The sequence below is a fragment of the Gopherus flavomarginatus genome, chromosome 3 (assembly GCF_025201925.1).
Source record: "Gopherus flavomarginatus isolate rGopFla2 chromosome 3, rGopFla2.mat.asm, whole genome shotgun sequence".
In the NCBI taxonomy this organism is placed as follows: domain Eukaryota; kingdom Metazoa; phylum Chordata; order Testudines; family Testudinidae; genus Gopherus; species Gopherus flavomarginatus.
In genome coordinates, this window is record NC_066619.1 from 288,826,428 (window position 1) to 288,844,213 (window position 17,786).

A 17,786-nucleotide genomic window follows, 5' to 3' on the forward strand; every position below is an offset into this window, starting at 1 on the left:
GAGTCTGCTTGAGAATCACCTAGGTGGAATGGACATGTGCAATCAATCGAAGAAAGGTTACGTGCTGTGTTGTAACTTGTTCTTTGAGATGTTCTTGCACGTGTCTGTTCTACCACTCACCCTACTTTCTCTCTGCTTCAGAGTCTATTTCATTGCTATTCCAGTGCGAAGGAGCTGAGAGAGGGTCAGGGTGTGTCTGCCCTTTGTATTGTTGGCTAGAAGCATAAGGAGGTGCAGGGCACATGCTCTGCCCCAGTAGGTACCGCTACAGAGAAAACTCAGGTTCAAATGCGCACACCAGAGTGGAATAGACATGAGCAATACATCTCAAAAACAATGGTTGCAAAACAGGAAAGTAACCGATTTTCCTCCTTCAATGTATGGATAAAAATGAGATGTGAGAGGACGAGGTCTACTAGTTCAAAAACCTTGAAGAATATGGTGACCAGAAACAAGAATTAAATTCACTAACTGCAGATTGTTTCCTTTGTTTAATAAATCAGCTTTAAATGTAAAACGTGTTGATAATCTGATTTTTTTTTTATTATTTATTCTGCACATTTAAGGTAGTTTTGTTTAGCTAATTAAATTATTTTAAATGCTGTTTTTTGTGTGTATTAATTGAATTTGACTTTCCATCCAAATAGAGCTTGACACAAATCAAGTGTGTGTGGGGAGGGGAGTCAATCTTGTTACATATGCATCATTCACCATTTTCTAATATCATAAAAAAGTAAAAAAAATAAAAAATAAAATAAAATTTGAAACTGAATATATGTAAGTTAATCTATATAATTGCTTAAATAAATGTGTATTGATACAGTGTATCCTCCTGGTTAGCAAAAAATGCCAAATTTAGTGTGAAGGCTATATTTAGTTACAGATCATCAACATGTTTTAATGGCCATCAGCCAGTGATGATCAGCCTTTCTTTAGGAAAATAACTAAAGTACAAAAGCAAAAGAGATTAACATGGGTGATTTAACTCAATCTCCCCTGCCCCTGCCCCAATGTCCTGTGCATCGCTTCCACTCCTGTAGTGTCAACCACTCTGGGGAGAACTTCACAACTGCACAGACAAATTCACTCTCTCCTCCTCTGTCTCTGCAATTGGCAGTACTCTTGCAGACATTTGCCCTTGTTGCCTACTCACAACCTAGGACTACCTCCTCCCTCTCTGTATGATCTTGAGACTGTGCAAAGAAAATGATTCACTGTGAGGTCCCTCGCTCACTTTCTACCTCTAGCTCCTCCGCCTTGACCTCAACCCCTCCTGGCTGCTAAACTCTCTCACCACAGCTTCCTGCCCTCTTCTTGGACAATATGAACATGCTCTAGTCTCCATGCCTCTTGTCTTCATCCCCTGGCTGCTCTGCCCCAGTTCCATACTGGATCCCCTTCTTCCAGTTCCTGATGCTGCTGTCACCCTGGCTTCATGGCCAGGCCTTGGCGGGACTCTTGCCTCATCCTCCTTGATAGCTCAGTTGCTTTTGGCACCATTGATTGCACTCTCCTCCATCTAATTCTGCCCTCCCATGGCTTCCACAGTACTATCTTGTCCTGAATCCTCCTGTCTCTTGGCTTTGACAGAACAAGGAATAATCGTCTCAAGCTGCAGTGGGGGAAGTTTAGGTTGGGTATTAGGAAACACTATTTCACTAGGAGGGTGGTGAAACACTGGAATGGGTTACCTGTGGAGATGGTGGAATCTCCTTCCTTAGAGTTTTTTAAGGTCAGGCTTGACAAAGCCCTGGCTGGGATGATTTAGTTGGGAATTAGTCCTGCTTTGAGCAGGGGATTGAACTAGATACCTCCTGAGGCCCCTTCCAACCTTGATATTCTATGATTCTACTGCTCCTCTCCCACCCTCTTGCCATGGGACTCCATAGAGCTCGACCCTGGACTTTTCTTTCTTTTTCTCTTCTCTCTCTCTGTTTTTTAACACCTTCTTGGTAGGTGACCTCGTCTGCTGACCCAGCTTCAGCTACCATCCTTGTGCTGATGTCTCGCAGATCTTGCTGCTCTGCTCCTGCCTCCTTCCATCCATCGCACACTTCAGCACATCTCTCTGTCTCACCTGCCAAAACCAAGCTCCTGATCTTCCCTTGAAAACACCCCATCCTCCTTGTCACATGATTGTCACTTTAGACGCCTTCCTCTCCCCTCATACCCAGACTGTGTTTTTCCTAAATAACACCTCTAAGATCCAGCCTTTTTCTCTGTTCACACTGGGAAAACCCTCCTGGCCCCTCTCCACCCTTATCACTGCAATTCCTTCCTCTTCAGCCTCCTGGACACTCACCCCACACCTCATGCACTCTGCTCCATTCAGATGCAGCTGCTGGGATCATCTTACTGGCCAGGCACTTGGAAAAACCTACCCCTTCCACAGGTCCCTCTGTTGGCTCCCCATGTTCTACTGCATGTTAGATGCCTATATACAAATGTGAGAAGTATGGGTAATAAGCAGGAAGAACTGGAAGTGCTAATAAATAAATACAGCTATGACATTGTTGGCATCACTGAAACGTGGCAGGATAATACACATGATTGGAATGTTGGTGTGGATGTGTATAGTTTACTCAGGAAGGATAGACAGGGGGAAAAAGGGAGGAGGTGTTGCCTTATATATTAAAAATGTACACACTTGGACTGAGGTGGAGATGGACATAGGAGATGGAAGTGTTGAGAGTCTCTGGGTTAGGATAAAAGAGGTAAAAAACAAGGGTGATGTCGTGCTAGGAGTCTACTACAGGCCACCTAACCAGGTGGAAGAGGTGGATGAGGCTTTTTTTAAACAACTAACAAAATCGTCCAAAGCCCAAGATTTGGTGGTGATAGGGGACTGCAACTATCCAGATATATGTTGGGAAAAAAACACCGCGGGGCACAGACTATCCAATGAGTTCCTGGACTGCATCGCAGACAACTTTTTATTTCAGAAGGTTGAAAAAGCTACTGGGGGGAAGCTGTTCTAGGCTCGATTTTAACAAATAAGGAGGAACTTGTTGAGAATTTGAAAGTAGAAGGAAGCTTGGGTGAAAGTGATCATGAAATCATAGAGTTTGCAATTCTAAGGAAGGGTAGAAGGGAGTATAGCAAAATAGAGACAATGGATTTCAGGAAGGCAGATTTTGGTAAGCTCAGAGAGCTGATAGGTAAGGTTCCATGGGAATCAAGACTGAGGGGAAAAACAACTGAGGAGAGTTGGCAGTTTTTCAAAGGGACGCTATTAAGGGTCCAAAAGCAAGCTATTCCGATGGGTAGGAAAGATAGAAAATGTGGCAAAAGACCACCTTGGCTTAACCACGAGATCTTGCGTTACCTACAAAATAAAAAGGAGTCATATAAAAAATGGAAACTAGGTCAGATCACAAAGGACGAATATAGGCAAACAACACAGGAATGCAGGGGCAAGATTAGAAAGGCAAAGGCACAAAATGAGCTCAAACTAGCTATGGGAATAAAGGGAAACAAGACTTTTTATCAATACGTTAGAAGTAAGAGGAAGACCAAGGACAGGGTAGGCCCACTGCTCAGTGAGAAGAGAGAAACAGTAACAGGAAACTTGGAAATGGCAGAGATGCTTAATGACTTCTTTGTTTCGGTCTTCACTGAGAAGTCTGAAGGAATGTCTAACATAGTGAATGCTTACGGGAAGGGGGTAGGTTTAGAAGATAAAATAAAAAAAAACAAGTTAAAAATCACTTAGAAAAGTTAGATGCCTGCAAGTCACCAGGGCTTGATGAAATGCATCCTAGAATACTCAAGGAGTTAATAGAGGAGGTATCTGAGCCTCTAGCTATTATCTTTGGAAAGTCATGGGGGACGGAAGAGATTCCAGAAGACTGGAAAAGGGCAAATATAGTGCCCATCTATAAAAAGGGAAATAAAAACAACCCAGGACACTACAGACCAGTTAGTTTAACTTCTGTGTCAGGGAAGATAATGGAGCAAGTAATTAAAGAAATCATCTGCAAACACTTGGAAGGTGGTAAGGTGATAGGGAATAGCCAGCATGCATTTGTAAAGAACAAATCGTGTCAAACCAATCAGATAGCTTTCTTTGATAGGATAACGAGCCTTGTGGATAAGGGAGAAGCGGTGGATGTGGTATACCTAGACTTTAGTAAGGCATTTGTTACGGTCTCGCATGATATTTTTATCGATAAGCTAGGCAAATACAATTTAGACGGGGCTACTATAAGGTGGGTGCATAACTGGCTGGATAACCGTACTCAGAGAGTAGATATTAGTGGTTCACAATCCTGCTGGAAAGGTATAACAAGTGGGGTTCCGCAGGGGTCTGTGTTGGGACCGTCTCTGTTCAGTATCTTCATCAACGACTTAGATGTTGGCATAGAAAGTATGCTTATTAAGTTTGCAGATGATACCAAACTGGGAAGGATTGCAACTGCTTTGGAGGACAGGGTCAAAAATTCAAAATGATCTGGACAAATTGGAGAAATGATCTGAGGTAAACAGGATGAAGTTCAATAAAGATAAATGCAAAGTACTCCACTTAGGAAGGAACAATCAGTTTCACACATACAGAATGGGAAGAGACTGTCTAGGAAGGAGTATGGCAGAAAGAAATCTAGGGGTCATAGTGGACCACAAGCTAAATATGAGTCAACAGTGTGATACTGTTGCAAAAAAAGCAAACATGATTCTGGGATGCATTAACAGGTGTGTTGTAAACAAGACACGAGAAGTCATTCTTCCGCTTTACTCTGCGCTGGTTAGGCCTCAACTGGAGTATTGTGTCCAGTTCTGGGCACCGCATTTCAAGAAAGATGTGGAGAAATTGGAGAGGGTCCAGAGAAGAGCAACAAGAATGATTAAAGATCTTGAGAACATAACCTATGAAGGAAGGCTGAAAGAATTGGGTTTATTTAGTTTGGAAAAGAGAAGACCAAGAGGGGACATGATAGCAGTTTTCAGGTATCTAAAAGGGTGTCATCAGGAGGAGGGAGAAAACTTGTTCACCTTAGCCTCCAATGCTAGAACAAGAAGCAATGGACTTAAACTGCAGCAAGGGAGATTTAGGTTGGACATTAGGAAAAAGTTCCTAACTGTCAGGGTGGTTAAACACTGGAATAAATTTCCTAGGGAGGTTGTGGAATCTCCATCTCTGGAAATATTTAAGAGTAGGTTAGATAAATGTCTGTCAGGGATGGTCTAGAAGTATTTGGTCCTGCCATGAGGGCAGGGGAGTGGACTCGATTACCTCTCGAGGTCCCTTCCAGTCCTAGAGTCTATGAATCTATGCATCAAATCAATGTCTTTGTCCTCCCCTTTGGCTCTCTTCCCAGCCCTCCCCTATACCCCTGCTTCTCTTCTTTCTCATCTTATTGTTACTCCCCTCAAACTCCAACTTGTCTGCCTGTCGGGCAGCTTCTCACACTGTTTTCTCCCCACCACCACCACCACATCTGTGGCCCCCTCAAGAGCTACTCCTGCACTCTGAGTGTTTTTCCCAGACCTAAACAAGAGCTCTAAGTAGCTGGAAAGCTCGTCTCTCTCACCAGCAGATGTTGGTCCAATACAAGGTATTACCTCTGTCAAAGTTAGAATCAAGACTCACAATTTGTCAGACCACTCTGTTTATTAGCGCAGCGCTCCGCCAATAACATTCAGAATATGTGAGTGGCCATGCAAGACCCAAACAGTCTTATTTATACAGATAAAAGAGCGGGAATTAGACAAAGGAACAAAGAAAGCAAAACAGGAAAATTCATTTGGGGCACAGCATGCATATCCTATTTCCTTACTAACTGTTATCGATCTAAGGCTAATGCTTCACCAATTGCCCTTAAACGGTGCAATTGTTCTATGTTAATGTCTGTATTCCTGACACCTGGTTGCAACATTCCAACATTTTTGCTTACAGATACAGACAGCATTTCTTTAATCCTTTCTATTCTTAATATATAATTTATTTTACTTTCACAATCCCTCCTTTTGGTCAGGCGCACGCCATGACCAACCCTTACTGGGTTCCACAAATTAACCGTTCCTTATCTTTTAGTTCATCAGCGATATTCAAAATCATCATGTTAGCACTCTGTTTTGGGGTAGTCATCTGGGTGACACAATTGTGAACACAACAGGAGATTAACTGAAAGCATACAAAAATCACTAAGATTCCAAACAGGATAGTTAGGTCTCCCTGAAACAACCAGTTTCCTATGCCAGAGAAATTGAACAGGTTACTTAGCCACTTCCATAAAGAACTCAGCTCTTCATGAGGAAGATATGCGATTTGTTCTAAGTGGCTAGCGCGATCTATTACCTCATTGGTATTGTCAGGTATAAACACACAACATTCTTTTCCAATGAGAGCACAGGTTCCTCCTTTTGCCGCCAGCACTATATCTAATGCTTGACGGTTTTGGAGGGCAACCTGTCTGATCACCCCTGTTTCTTTGGCCAGGGTTTTTAAACTTTCTCCGGTTTCATTTGCCATTATTTCAACCACTGCTTGTAACCTTAGGAGTCTTTTTACGTGGTGTATTACTCCCCCAAGTGGGATAAAGGAAGTGCCAATGGCCTCTTCCCAAGTTAAGGGGCTTATGTTATGTATATACCATTGGGCATCTAGTAAGTCCCTTCTTTTTCGCCTGAAATTACGGAGGCGTTCTCGTGGGAGGGACTCTAGCACCCGGAATTGTGGGAAGAGTTGGGCAGGATAACAGATACCTGACCAGTTAGCTGGTAATACAGTATAAGCTTTGGTTCCACAAACCCAATGATGGCCTATTAAGGCCGGGAAAAGTCAATTGCATCCATTTGTTACATAGGTATCTGCAAATGAGGAGTAATATCCTCCAAAGGGCACAGGGTAATCCTCCTTACGAAGAGTGGTAGTATTTGTATGGCATTGGAAGATTGTATTATTTTTACTAAGATTACTGTAGGGGGAACATGAGATTGATTTTTCTGTTTGATCCCAGGTTGAGAAAAAATTCATATCCCCATACCCAGTCCGCCACTTCTTAGTTTTGTTTGAATAATCCCATACACCATTTGCCACAATATGCTGAAGGCAATGGCTTGTTCCCAGATCCAGCCCTGTCCCATTACACACCCAACACCAATGACCTTTCCCCTCCACCACACTTATCCATTTAGATACATTTATTCCCACTGCTTCCCAAGTGTCATTGCTGTTCCATGTTTTGTTAAATGGACGAGGTCCTCCAGTAAGGTCTGGGGAATTCAGTGGGATAGCCAGGACAGGAACACCAGCTTGAGAGTGGGCTGGGATGTGGCTGCAGACCCAGCATTTAGAAATATTAAGGGTCTGGGCTATCCACACTTGCTGCTGGATAAAAGAATTGTCATTGTGGGCACCCCAGACCTTAAGATACCAGCAGCCGAGGAACAGGCGCCACCAGAGGTGCATGTTGGAGGCAAGGCCCTTCTGGTTCTGACAACCTCAACTGAGGGAACTGCACTCACAGTTTTATGTCCACCAGACAGCAGGCGCAAGGCTCACTGCTGCTGCTTCTTGGGCCTTGCTTTAGATCGTCATCTGCTTCTGGCAACCCTTACGAGAGCGTAGATTGTAAGGTATTGCAGGCTGTTCCTCTACGTCTTCTTCTGGAGTCAAAACTGACTCTGCGCAGTCCTGAGGTGTTGATTGGTTCACCGGGGAGGGTGTCTTCTTACACTGTGAAGCATGTGTCCATGCTGCAATGCCAGATAGCTTAACAGCTGTCTGGGTAGTAAGCAGTACCTGATGAGGACCCTTCCAGCGAGGTTCCAAGGCGTGTTTTCGATGGTGATGCCGTACGTAGACCCAGTCACCTGGTTCAAGGTTGTGGCAGGCGTCAGAGGTGGGTTCCGTCGGCCAGGCGGCTCGAACCTGTGAATGGAAGTGACTTACAGCTTGCATTAATCCCTTGCAATATTGAAGGAGCGTACTGTGAGTCAAATTCAAGTCTGGGACTGGAGTAATGGTAGCCACAGTTCGCATAGGGCGTCCCATAACGATTTCAAAAGGACTCAGTTTATGCCTTTGGGATGGAGTGGATCGCATTTCCATAAGGGCTAGTGGTAAAGCTGCTGACCAGCTTAACCCTGTGGAGTCACAAATTTTAGCAAGTTTATTCTTAAGTACACCATTTCGCCTTTCCACAGCACCTGCACTTTGTGGGTGGTAGGGACAGTGCAGCAGGTGTGTGACATGTAATATACGATCCAGGTGTTGAACAATTTGTCCGGTAAAGTGTGTACACTGGACAGAGTGGCAGGAATTCCCTTGGCAGGCATAATATGGTTTAACAAACATTTAGCAACAGACAGTGAGTCAGCCTTGCAACAAGGAAAGGCTTCAATCCAACCAGAAAATAAACATACCATAACCAAAATAAATTCAAATCGTTGACACTTAGGCATTTGTACAAAATCAAGTTGCCAATGCAAGAAGGGTGCTTGGGGCAAGCCTCGGAATCCCTGAGCCACTTTTACAGGTTTACCAATATTGTGGCTTTGGCAAGTGGTGCAGGCGGCACAGTGGCGGGCTGCAAAAGAGCTGAAATGGGGAGCCCACCATCCCGCCTTAGTTAGAGCAGACACCATTCCCTCCTTTCCGACATGCGAAACACCGTGTAGCAGGGCGGCCAGCGATGGGTAGAATGAAAAGGGGGCTACGAAGGTACCAGTAGGCGAACACCAAAGGGAATCAGGATGTAGAGAGCAACCCTGGGCAACCCAGGAATCTTTTTCAGTTTCTGGGGCAGAGCCCTGGAGCAGGGTGAGGTCAGTGAGGGTGGGTGGTGGTATAGAAACAGAGAGGGAACCTAGAAATGCATCTGGGGAAGGTTCTATAGCAGCAGCATGTTTAGCAGAGGCATCAGCAAACGCATTACCCTTAGCAACATCAGTGTCTGCCATTGAGTGGCCAGGGCACTTAACAATAGCCAGGGCAGAGGGAAGTAAAACTGCATACAGGAGAGCAGCGATATAGGGGCCGTTCTTAATAGGGGTACCGGCAGATGTAAGGAAACCCCGAGCTTGCCAGAGGGTACCAAAGTCATGTACAACCCCAAAAGCATAGCGAGAGTCAGTGTAAATGGTGGCGGAGCGTCCCTTAGCCAAGAAGCAGGCACGGGTGAGGGCAACTAATTCAGCAACTTGTGCTGAGGTTACAGAAGGTAAAGGTGCAGCTTCTAGGGTTTCAGAGAGTGACACTACAGCGTATCCTGCAAGGAGACGACCTTGGTTGTCTCGAAAACAGGAACCATCAGTAAACAAAACAAGGTCAGAGTTAGGGAGAGGGACATCAGAAAAGTCAGAGCGCGGGACGGTGATAGCAGAGACAGTAGCAAGGCAGTCATGAGGATCACCGTCATTAGACAAAGGAAGGAGAGTGGCAGGATTTAACTGAGAACAGCGCTTTATAGTGATATATGAGGCCGACAGCAGTAGAAGTTCATACCTGGTAAGGCGAGCAGAGGAGAGGTGGCTTGTATTGCGTTGTAACAGCAGAGTTTCTACAGAGTGAGGGACCATGAGAGTAAGGGGGGAGCGAAGGACAAGGGATTCAGACATTTCGACTAAGCGTGCTGCAGCAGCCACAGCACGCAGGCAGGGGGGCAGGCCTTGGGCCACGGGGTCCAAAGTGGCAGAGAAATAAGCTACTGGGCGATTCCTGCCTCCGTGCACCTGAGTGAGAACTCCAAGTGCACATCCAGATTGTTCATGGCAGAAAAGGGTAAAAGGCTTAGAATAGTCTGGCAGCCCTAAAGCGGGGGCCGAAGCCAAACCTTGTTTGAGGGAAACAAAGGCAGAGTCTGCTTCAGGTGACCATGGCATGGGATTAGGCACAGAGAGTCGAGTGAGTTCCTGTAGAGGTTTTGCAAGGGAGGCGTATTGGGGAATCCATTGCCTGCAAAATCCAGTCATGCCTAAAAATTTTCGGACCTGGCGTGGAGTGCAGGGTCGGGGAAAGCTAAGAATAGCCTGGACGCGGGTGGGAGAAAGTGTACGGGAACCCTGGGAGAGGAGAAAACCAAGGTATGTGACAGAGGTTTGACAAAGCTGTAGTTTAGAGCGAGAAGCCTTGTGACCTTTGTTTGCTAGGGCAGTAAGGAGCACTAAAGAATCAGTTTCTGAGGCAGATAACGAGGGGGAACAGAGGAGCAGATCATCTACATATTGGACTAGAGTGGACCCAGATGGGAAAACAAGGTCAGCTAGGTCTCGGGCTAATGCCTGGGAGAAATAAGATGGACTTTCCGTATACCCCTGAGGGAGTGTGGTCCATGTATATTGCTGTCCCCTGTAGGAAAAGGCAAAGAGGTATTGGGAATCAGGGTGAACCGGAACAGAAAAGAAAGCAGAACACAAATCAACAACAGTAAAATGAGTTGCAGCTGGTGGAATAGAAGCCAGGATCGTTGCTGGGTTTGGGACAACAGGAAAAACAGGTATGACAATACGATTAATGGCTCGAAGGTCCTGAACAAATCGCCATGATTTGCCATCAGCTTTTCGAACAGGGAGGATAGGGGTGTTACAGGGACTGGAACAGGGAACAATAATGCCTTGCTCCTGCAGGGCAGTTATGACCGGAGCAATGCCAGCCTCTGCCTCAGGGTTTAAAGGGTACTGAGATAGGCGAGGCAGGGGTTTGGAAGAGTCAACAGTAATGCAGACAGGATCAGTATTTAAGCGGCCCACCTCAGAGGGATGGGTTGGCCACAGAGAGGATGGGACCTGCGAAATTAGGTGCTCAAGGGACGGGACCAGTGGGCAGCAAGGGACCGGAGTAGAAAGGGATGTTTCAGACAGCAGGGAGGCTACAGAATCACTCAGGGAAGACTGGGGAATTTGTAAATAGACCCCATCCGGGGAACAGTATGTGGTGCAGCCAAGCTTACATAACAGATCCCAACCCAAAAGGTTTACTGGAGTGGAATCAGAGAGAAGGAAGGCATGATCTGCAGAAAGGGGACCAACCTGGACCGGTAGAGGTTTTGAAATGGGATAAGGGGTTGGGACTCCCGTAATGCCCACAGCGGACACGGTTTTTCCGGAGCGGGGAACCTCAGGCAGGTCGATAGTATGAACTGCAGAGAGCGAAGCTCCCGTGTCAACAAGGAAAGGGAGAGAAAGATCATTGATAGTTAACACACACTCACCAGTGGGAGTGAGAGGTAGTAAAGGGGCTAAAATTTCCTGAGGTTCCCCGGTGTCCCGTCATTGTTGTGAGGCTAAGTAAGGCTGGGGGCTGACTGGCTGTGCTGGCAGGGGGTTTAACTGGTTGTTCACAGAGTTACCAGGCCGGCTTGGACACTCATTTTTCCAATGTCCCGGCTGTTTACAGTAATTACAAACATCCCCATAACCCGAAAATCCAGTTCCCTGTTCCCTCCCGCGACCACGTCCCCCCCGTCCTCGTCCCTGGTATTTTCCCCGTCCCTGGTACTGTTTGCCCTGCCCTGAATAATGCTGTATTTGCAAGGCCATTAACTGCTGAGCTGATTGCTCTTCCTTTCCTTTTAAAGTATGTTGGCAATGCTCTGCCACTGTTTGCAATTTGTCCATGGTTTCGGTCTCCCATCCAACACTTATGCGTTTTAGCAGATTGCCAATAGCAGACAGGAGACCATTAACAAATGCACTAGCCAGGGCACCTTGTCCATTTGTATCTGGTTGCTGTATACCAGAATGTTGCAGAAAAATGTCAGTTAGCCGGGTGCGATAGTCGCCAGGGTTTTCTCCCTGTCGTTGCTTACAGCTATTTATGGCAGTCCAGTTGGTTTTAGGAGTCCATACCCGAGGGATGGCTTCAAATAGATTTTTAGCTCGTTCCTTACACTTTTTTCGGTATTCAGCAGTAGGACCAGTGTCTGGCAAAGTAGAGTGGCGGTCAGCAGCGGGCCAATCTGCTGCTGTGAGCCATTTATCATGCTCACTAGGGGCTGTTACAAGTAGCTTGCACAGCTGCAGGAGGTCTGCCTCAGAGGGTTCATAGGTATCGCACACCAACAAAAATTCCTCTGCAAATTTGGTAGGATTTTCTCGGGGCTTTGGAAAGCCTTTTATAATTGAAAGGAGCTCAGTTCGAGTCCAGGGTTTATAGCTCCAAGTGGGACCCCCGTCCTGGCCCCCAGTATGCAGGATTCGGAGGGGAGCCTGGATATTTTTAAGGCCTAAGCGTGAACTTTTACGAGGCAGAATTAGTCCAGAGGAATGGGCCTCGGCATTACCAGATGGTCCAGACGGGTTCGAACTGGAGATCTCTGGGAATTGTTCCTGATCTGGGAGATCTGGTGACAGTTGTTCCTGAGCTAGGGGCGTGGGTGGCCGTCTATTGATTCGACGCAAGGCTGCCAGGCCAATTAATGCGTCTTCTTCATCCTCATCCCCGGAATCTAGCAAGGGGTTTTCTTCGTCTTTTCCCACCCGGAGACAGGAGTATGAAGGGGGGTCTGCTTGGAGAACAGGGTAAAGGGGAGCGCTCGGTCTAGTGGTGGGAGAGGAGGTTTCCAATAAAGATTTTAACTTATCATTTGAATCTTTGAGAGAGGCGAGTTTCGATTCTGTCCATCTATGATTTGCCTCTTCCCACCATTGCATGAAACAATCGACCTCTCCTTTTGCCAATTTAGTTTTAGATTGGCTGAGCTTGTCTTTTAAGACGTCTACTCGATCCTTATCCCAAGATCCTAACAGTGGCCACTGAGTTTTGGGATCTCCCTGAGTTAGCCTAGACCATTTTTCCAGAAACTTACAGGAGTCTAGACCTTTCCTAAAATACATAAAATGAGCCGGAGTTCCTTTAGGGAACTGCCCCGGCTTAGACGTCTGGTTACCCATACAGGAGGACTTCACACACCAATCACACAAGAAGGAAATTAGGGTTCGTCAGAGTGATGCCCAGTGCAACACAGAAAAGGAGCCCACAGGCTACTGCCTCAATCGCCCTTGCTTTCACACTAAGGGTTTTACCCAAGGTGTGGTGCGGCTGCGATTGTGCAGATTTCACTCACTCAGACCGCAGGGACGGGAACCCCTTGGTCGGCCGATCCCCAGATAGAGACGGCACCCAGACTCAAACACTCCACAGGGAGGACGGATAGACACAGAGATAGGACAGTCCTCAGTCCGGACAGAACACAGAAATAATTACCTGACCAGAATCCTGATGTCAGATCCCGGGATCCCTACCAGAACAGAGTGGGAACCAACAGGTTCGATGGTGTAGACTTCACTGTGGTCGTGCGCCTTTCCGTTTTAGTGGAGGACCGCTTGGGCCAAGTGCCCAGGTGCCGGCTGCCACGGTCGTCCTACACAAACGGTCAGGAATCACACAGCCCCAGTGAAGACGGTTGCCATCTCGGTGGAACCTCCAAATTGTCAAAGTTAGAATCAAGACTCACAATTTGTCAGACCACTCTGTTTATTAGCGCAGCGCTCCGCCAATAACATTCAGAATATGTGAGTGGCCATGCAAGACCCAAACAGTCTTATTTATACAGATAAAAGAGCGGGAATTAGACAAAGGAACAAAGAAAGCAAAACAGGAAAATTCATTTGGGGCACAGCATGCATATCCTATTTCCTTACTAACTGTTATCGATCTAAGGCTAATGCTTCACCAATTGCCCTTAAACGGTGCAATTGTTCTATGTTAATGTCTGTATTCCTGACACCTGGTTGCAACATTCCAACATTTTTGCTTACAGATACAGACAGCATTTCTTTAATCCTTTCTATTCTTAATATATAATTTATTTTACTTTCACACCTCACTCTCCTTGTGTCTCCAATACCCTAGGACCAACCCAGCTACAGCAACACTGCATACATCAGCTGTAAGCAGTCAAGCACTTAACTGTGGATGGGCTGAGTCTGAGCTGGAGTAAAGGGGTCTTATTTAAAATATATGCTCTGGTTCAAATGGGAATGGTTCTATTGATGTTCTCTGGCCCATGCTGTATGGGAGACCAGACTAAAGGATCACAGTGGTCTGTTCTGGGATTAGAATCTGTGACAGTGAAGGTGTCCATGTTGGCTTTGGCTGCTCCTTCCTCCTGTCTGGGTTTGTCAGCTGCTTGGGCAAGGAGTGTCTCCCCAGTGACTGTGCAGTGCCCAACAGGGTGGGCTCCAATCCTGTGTGCAGCACAGGCAGTGCTGAGGGCGGGTGTCCTGCAGTGCTTGAAGGATAATTGACATTGAAGTTTCTTGCTTTTTTTCAGATCTCCTGGGAAGTGCCTAAGAATCATCGAGATTCCTGCACAAGGAAGGGGAAAAAAGAGGCAGGTACCGGGGTAGGGTAGGGCTGTGGGGCAGCCCCTTGTAGTTCTTTTCACAGTATGCTGAGTCACCAGGCTGTAGGCTCTGAATGTATGCAGAAGGAGGCTGAGTCAGGACCATAGATTTTAGGATTGGAAGGGACCTCGAGAGGTCATTGAGTCCAGTCCCCTGCCCCCCATGTTCTAGACTGCTTTCCTCCTCCCAGGGGTTCCATTGGTCCTAAAACAGCAGCCTATGTTCAGTGTGATCTTTGAGGAAGAAGGCCGTCCTGGTTACAAAACCTGCCTTGTTTAGAGGGAAGACACCTACAAAAATACAGTATATAACACATGGAAGAAAGGGGAAATTGATAGTAATGAATGTAAATAAGAAGTTAGGAATTGTAGACAACTGATTAGGGAAGTACAGTGTCACAAGCAGAAATCTATATGGCCAGCAGATTTAAGGGCAATAAGGAGTTCTTAAAATATATTAGGAACAAAAATAATCCTGACAATGGTAATTCAATAAAGGCCAAACTATTCAGTAACTATTTCTGTTCTGTATTTGAGGAAGAACAGATGATACAATCTCATCATATGGTTATAACACTCTTTCCGTTCCAGTTGTATCTCTGGAAGATGTTAAGGCAGAAGCTATTAAAGTCAGATATTTTTAAATCACCTGGTCCAGATAAAACTCTTGGATACAAGTTAAAAGAGCTGGATGACAAGCTCGCTGGACCATTAATGTAGATTTTCAGTAAGTCTTGGTGTGCTCAGGAAGTTCCAGGAAACTGTGAGACAGCTAATGTGGCAATTTTTAAGAAGGGGAAAACAGGATGACCTGGGTAATTATAGGCCTGTCAGTCTGATGTTCATCCCAGGCAAGATAATGGAGTGACCGATAGAGGGCTCAGTTAATAAAAGAGGATAATATGATTAAGGCTGCGAATTTGTCACGGAAGTCACAGATTCCTTGACTTCTGAGAGTTCTGCAGTGGCCGGTGTGTCTCGCCTGTGGGCCACCTGAGCAACTCAGGCAGCCCCCCTGGGCCAGTCACACTGTCTGCTGCTAGGGCAGTCTCGGGCCACCACACCCGCCTCCCCTAGCACCAGTGGGGGGTGGGAGGGGAGGGGTCCCTGGCCATTCACTGCCTCCTACCTTCCCCCAGCGCCCGCGGTGCCTCCAGGCTGCCCCGCCACCCCCCAAGATTTAGTCAGGGATATGTAGTGCAAGTCATGGACAGGTCATGGGCCATGAATTTTTGTTTACTGCCTGTGACCTGTCCATGACTTTGATTAAAAATACTCGTGACTAAAATGTAGCCTTAAATATGATTAATGCTAATCAACATGGATTTATGGAAAATAGATTCTGTCAAACTAATGTGAGATATAGATATATATTTACAAGATCACAAGCTTGTTTGATAAAGGTAATAGCATTGCTGTAATACACTTACACTTCTGTAAGCAATTTGATTTTGTGCTGCGTGGCAGTTTGATTTAAAAAAACCTAGATCAATTTAAAATTAAGATGGCACACATTCAGTTGATTAAATATTGGCTAACTCATAGGTCTCAATTTAATTATAAATAGGGAATTCTCATCAAGCAGGTGTATTTCCAGTGGGGTCTCACAGGGATCAATTCTTTGCCCTTTGAAATTTAACATTTAAATCAGTGACCTGGAAGAAAACACAATGATCACTGATAAAATTTGCATATGAGCAAAACCTAGGGTAAATGAGGAGGACAAGTCACTGATTCAGAGCGATCTTGGTTCCTAGGTATGCTGGATGCAAGCAAAGAATGTATGTTTTTAGTACAGTGAAATGTAAATAAATGATAACGTTAAGAATGGCCACTCTGGGTCTAGCCTTGTATCCTGTCTCTGAGAATGGTCACTGCCAGATAGTTCAGAAAGAGTGAGCAGAACAGGGCAATTGTCAAGTGATCCATCCCCTGTTGGCCAGTTCCAGCTTTTGGCAGTCAGAGATTTGGGGACACCCAGAGCCTGCGTCCTTGACCATCTTGGCTATAGCTATTGATGGACTCATCCTCCATGAATTTACCTAATGGTTTTTTAGAACCCAGTTATACTTTTGGCCTTCACAACATCCTGTGGCAACAAGTTCTGCGTGTGAAGAAGTAATTCCTTATTTTAGTTTAAAACCTGCTGCCTATTACTTTCATTGGGTGGCCCCTGCAGCTTGTTTTGTGTGAAGAGATAAATAAGGCTTTCCTATTTACTTTCTCTGTGCCATTCATAATTGTATAGACCTTTATCATATCTCTTCTTTTTCTCTTTTCTAAGATAAGCAGTCCCAATCTATTTAATCTCTCCTTATATAGAAGCTGTTCTGTTCCCCTAATTATTTTCGTTGCCTTTCTACGTACCTTTTCCAATTCAAATACATCTTTTTTGAGATGGATTGACCAGAACTGCATGCAGTATTCAAGATGTGGGCGTAACATGGATTTACATAGTGGCATTATGATGTTTTCTGTCTTCTTATCTATCCCTTTCCTAATGGTTCCTAACATACTGTTCACTTTTTTGACTGTCGCTGCACATTCGGCAGATGTTTTCAGAGAACTACCCACAATGACTCCAAGATCTTTCTTGAGTGGTAACAACTAAATTAGACTCCATTATCTTATATATATAGTTAGGATTATGTTTTCCAGTGTGCATTACTTTGCACTCCTCAACGTTGAATTTCATTGCCACTTTGTTGCCCAGTCACTCAGTTTTTTGAGAGCCCTTTAAGATTCCGCTTGCATGTTTGATATTTTTGATACACCTAGGAACAAAGAATGTAGGCCATACTTACAGGATGGGAGACTCTGTCCTGGGAAGCATTGATTCTGAAAAAGATTTGGGGATCATGGTGGATAACCAGCTGAACATGAGCTCCCACTGTGATGCTGTGACCAGAAGAGCTAATATCCTTGGATGTACGTATAAACACTGAAAACTCAGGTAGGAGCAGAGAGATTATGTTATCTCTGTTTTGCACTGGTGCAGATACTGTTGCAATACTATGTCCAGTTCTTTTGCCTACAATTCAAAAATGCTGTTGATAAATTGGAGTGTGTTCAGGGAAGAGCCACAAGAATGATTAAAGCAGAGATTCCCAAACTTTTTGCCGGTGTAAGCCTATTTTAATTACCGTATATAGTCAATCATAAGCTGGTTTGTTTATAAGCTGACCCCCTGCCCCCCAAGATGGATAAGTAAAAATGGAAAATTTTTGTGACCCATTCATAGGCCGACCCTATAATTCAGGATTCAGCAAACTTTGGCTCCTGGGCCATCAGAATAAGCCGCTAGTGGGCCAAGATGGTTTGTTTACCTCGAGTGTCCACAGGCACGGAGGTAAACCTAAGTAAACTAAGTGTCCCGGTATGCCAGCTGCTTACCCTGACAGGCTGGGACAGCAACTGGTGGGGAAGTTTTTTTGGGGGGGAGATTCTCGGAGTCAGGAGAGTAACCCCAGTGACCACCCCCACATAACCCCACCCCTAGCC

General features: G+C 45.5%; 1 protein-coding gene across 1 annotated transcript in view; it reads left to right on the plus strand.

The window, feature by feature from the left end:
- The window catches only part of SEMA4F (ssemaphorin 4F), a 208,169-nt gene that overhangs the window by 74,834 nt on the left and 115,549 nt on the right, over positions 1-17,786 (plus strand). Inside the window, exon 3 of the mRNA XM_050946080.1 lies at positions 14,214-14,277. Within this exon, the coding sequence (XP_050802037.1) occupies positions 14,214-14,277 (64 nt within the window). The remainder of the gene's footprint in view (positions 1-14,213; positions 14,278-17,786) is intronic.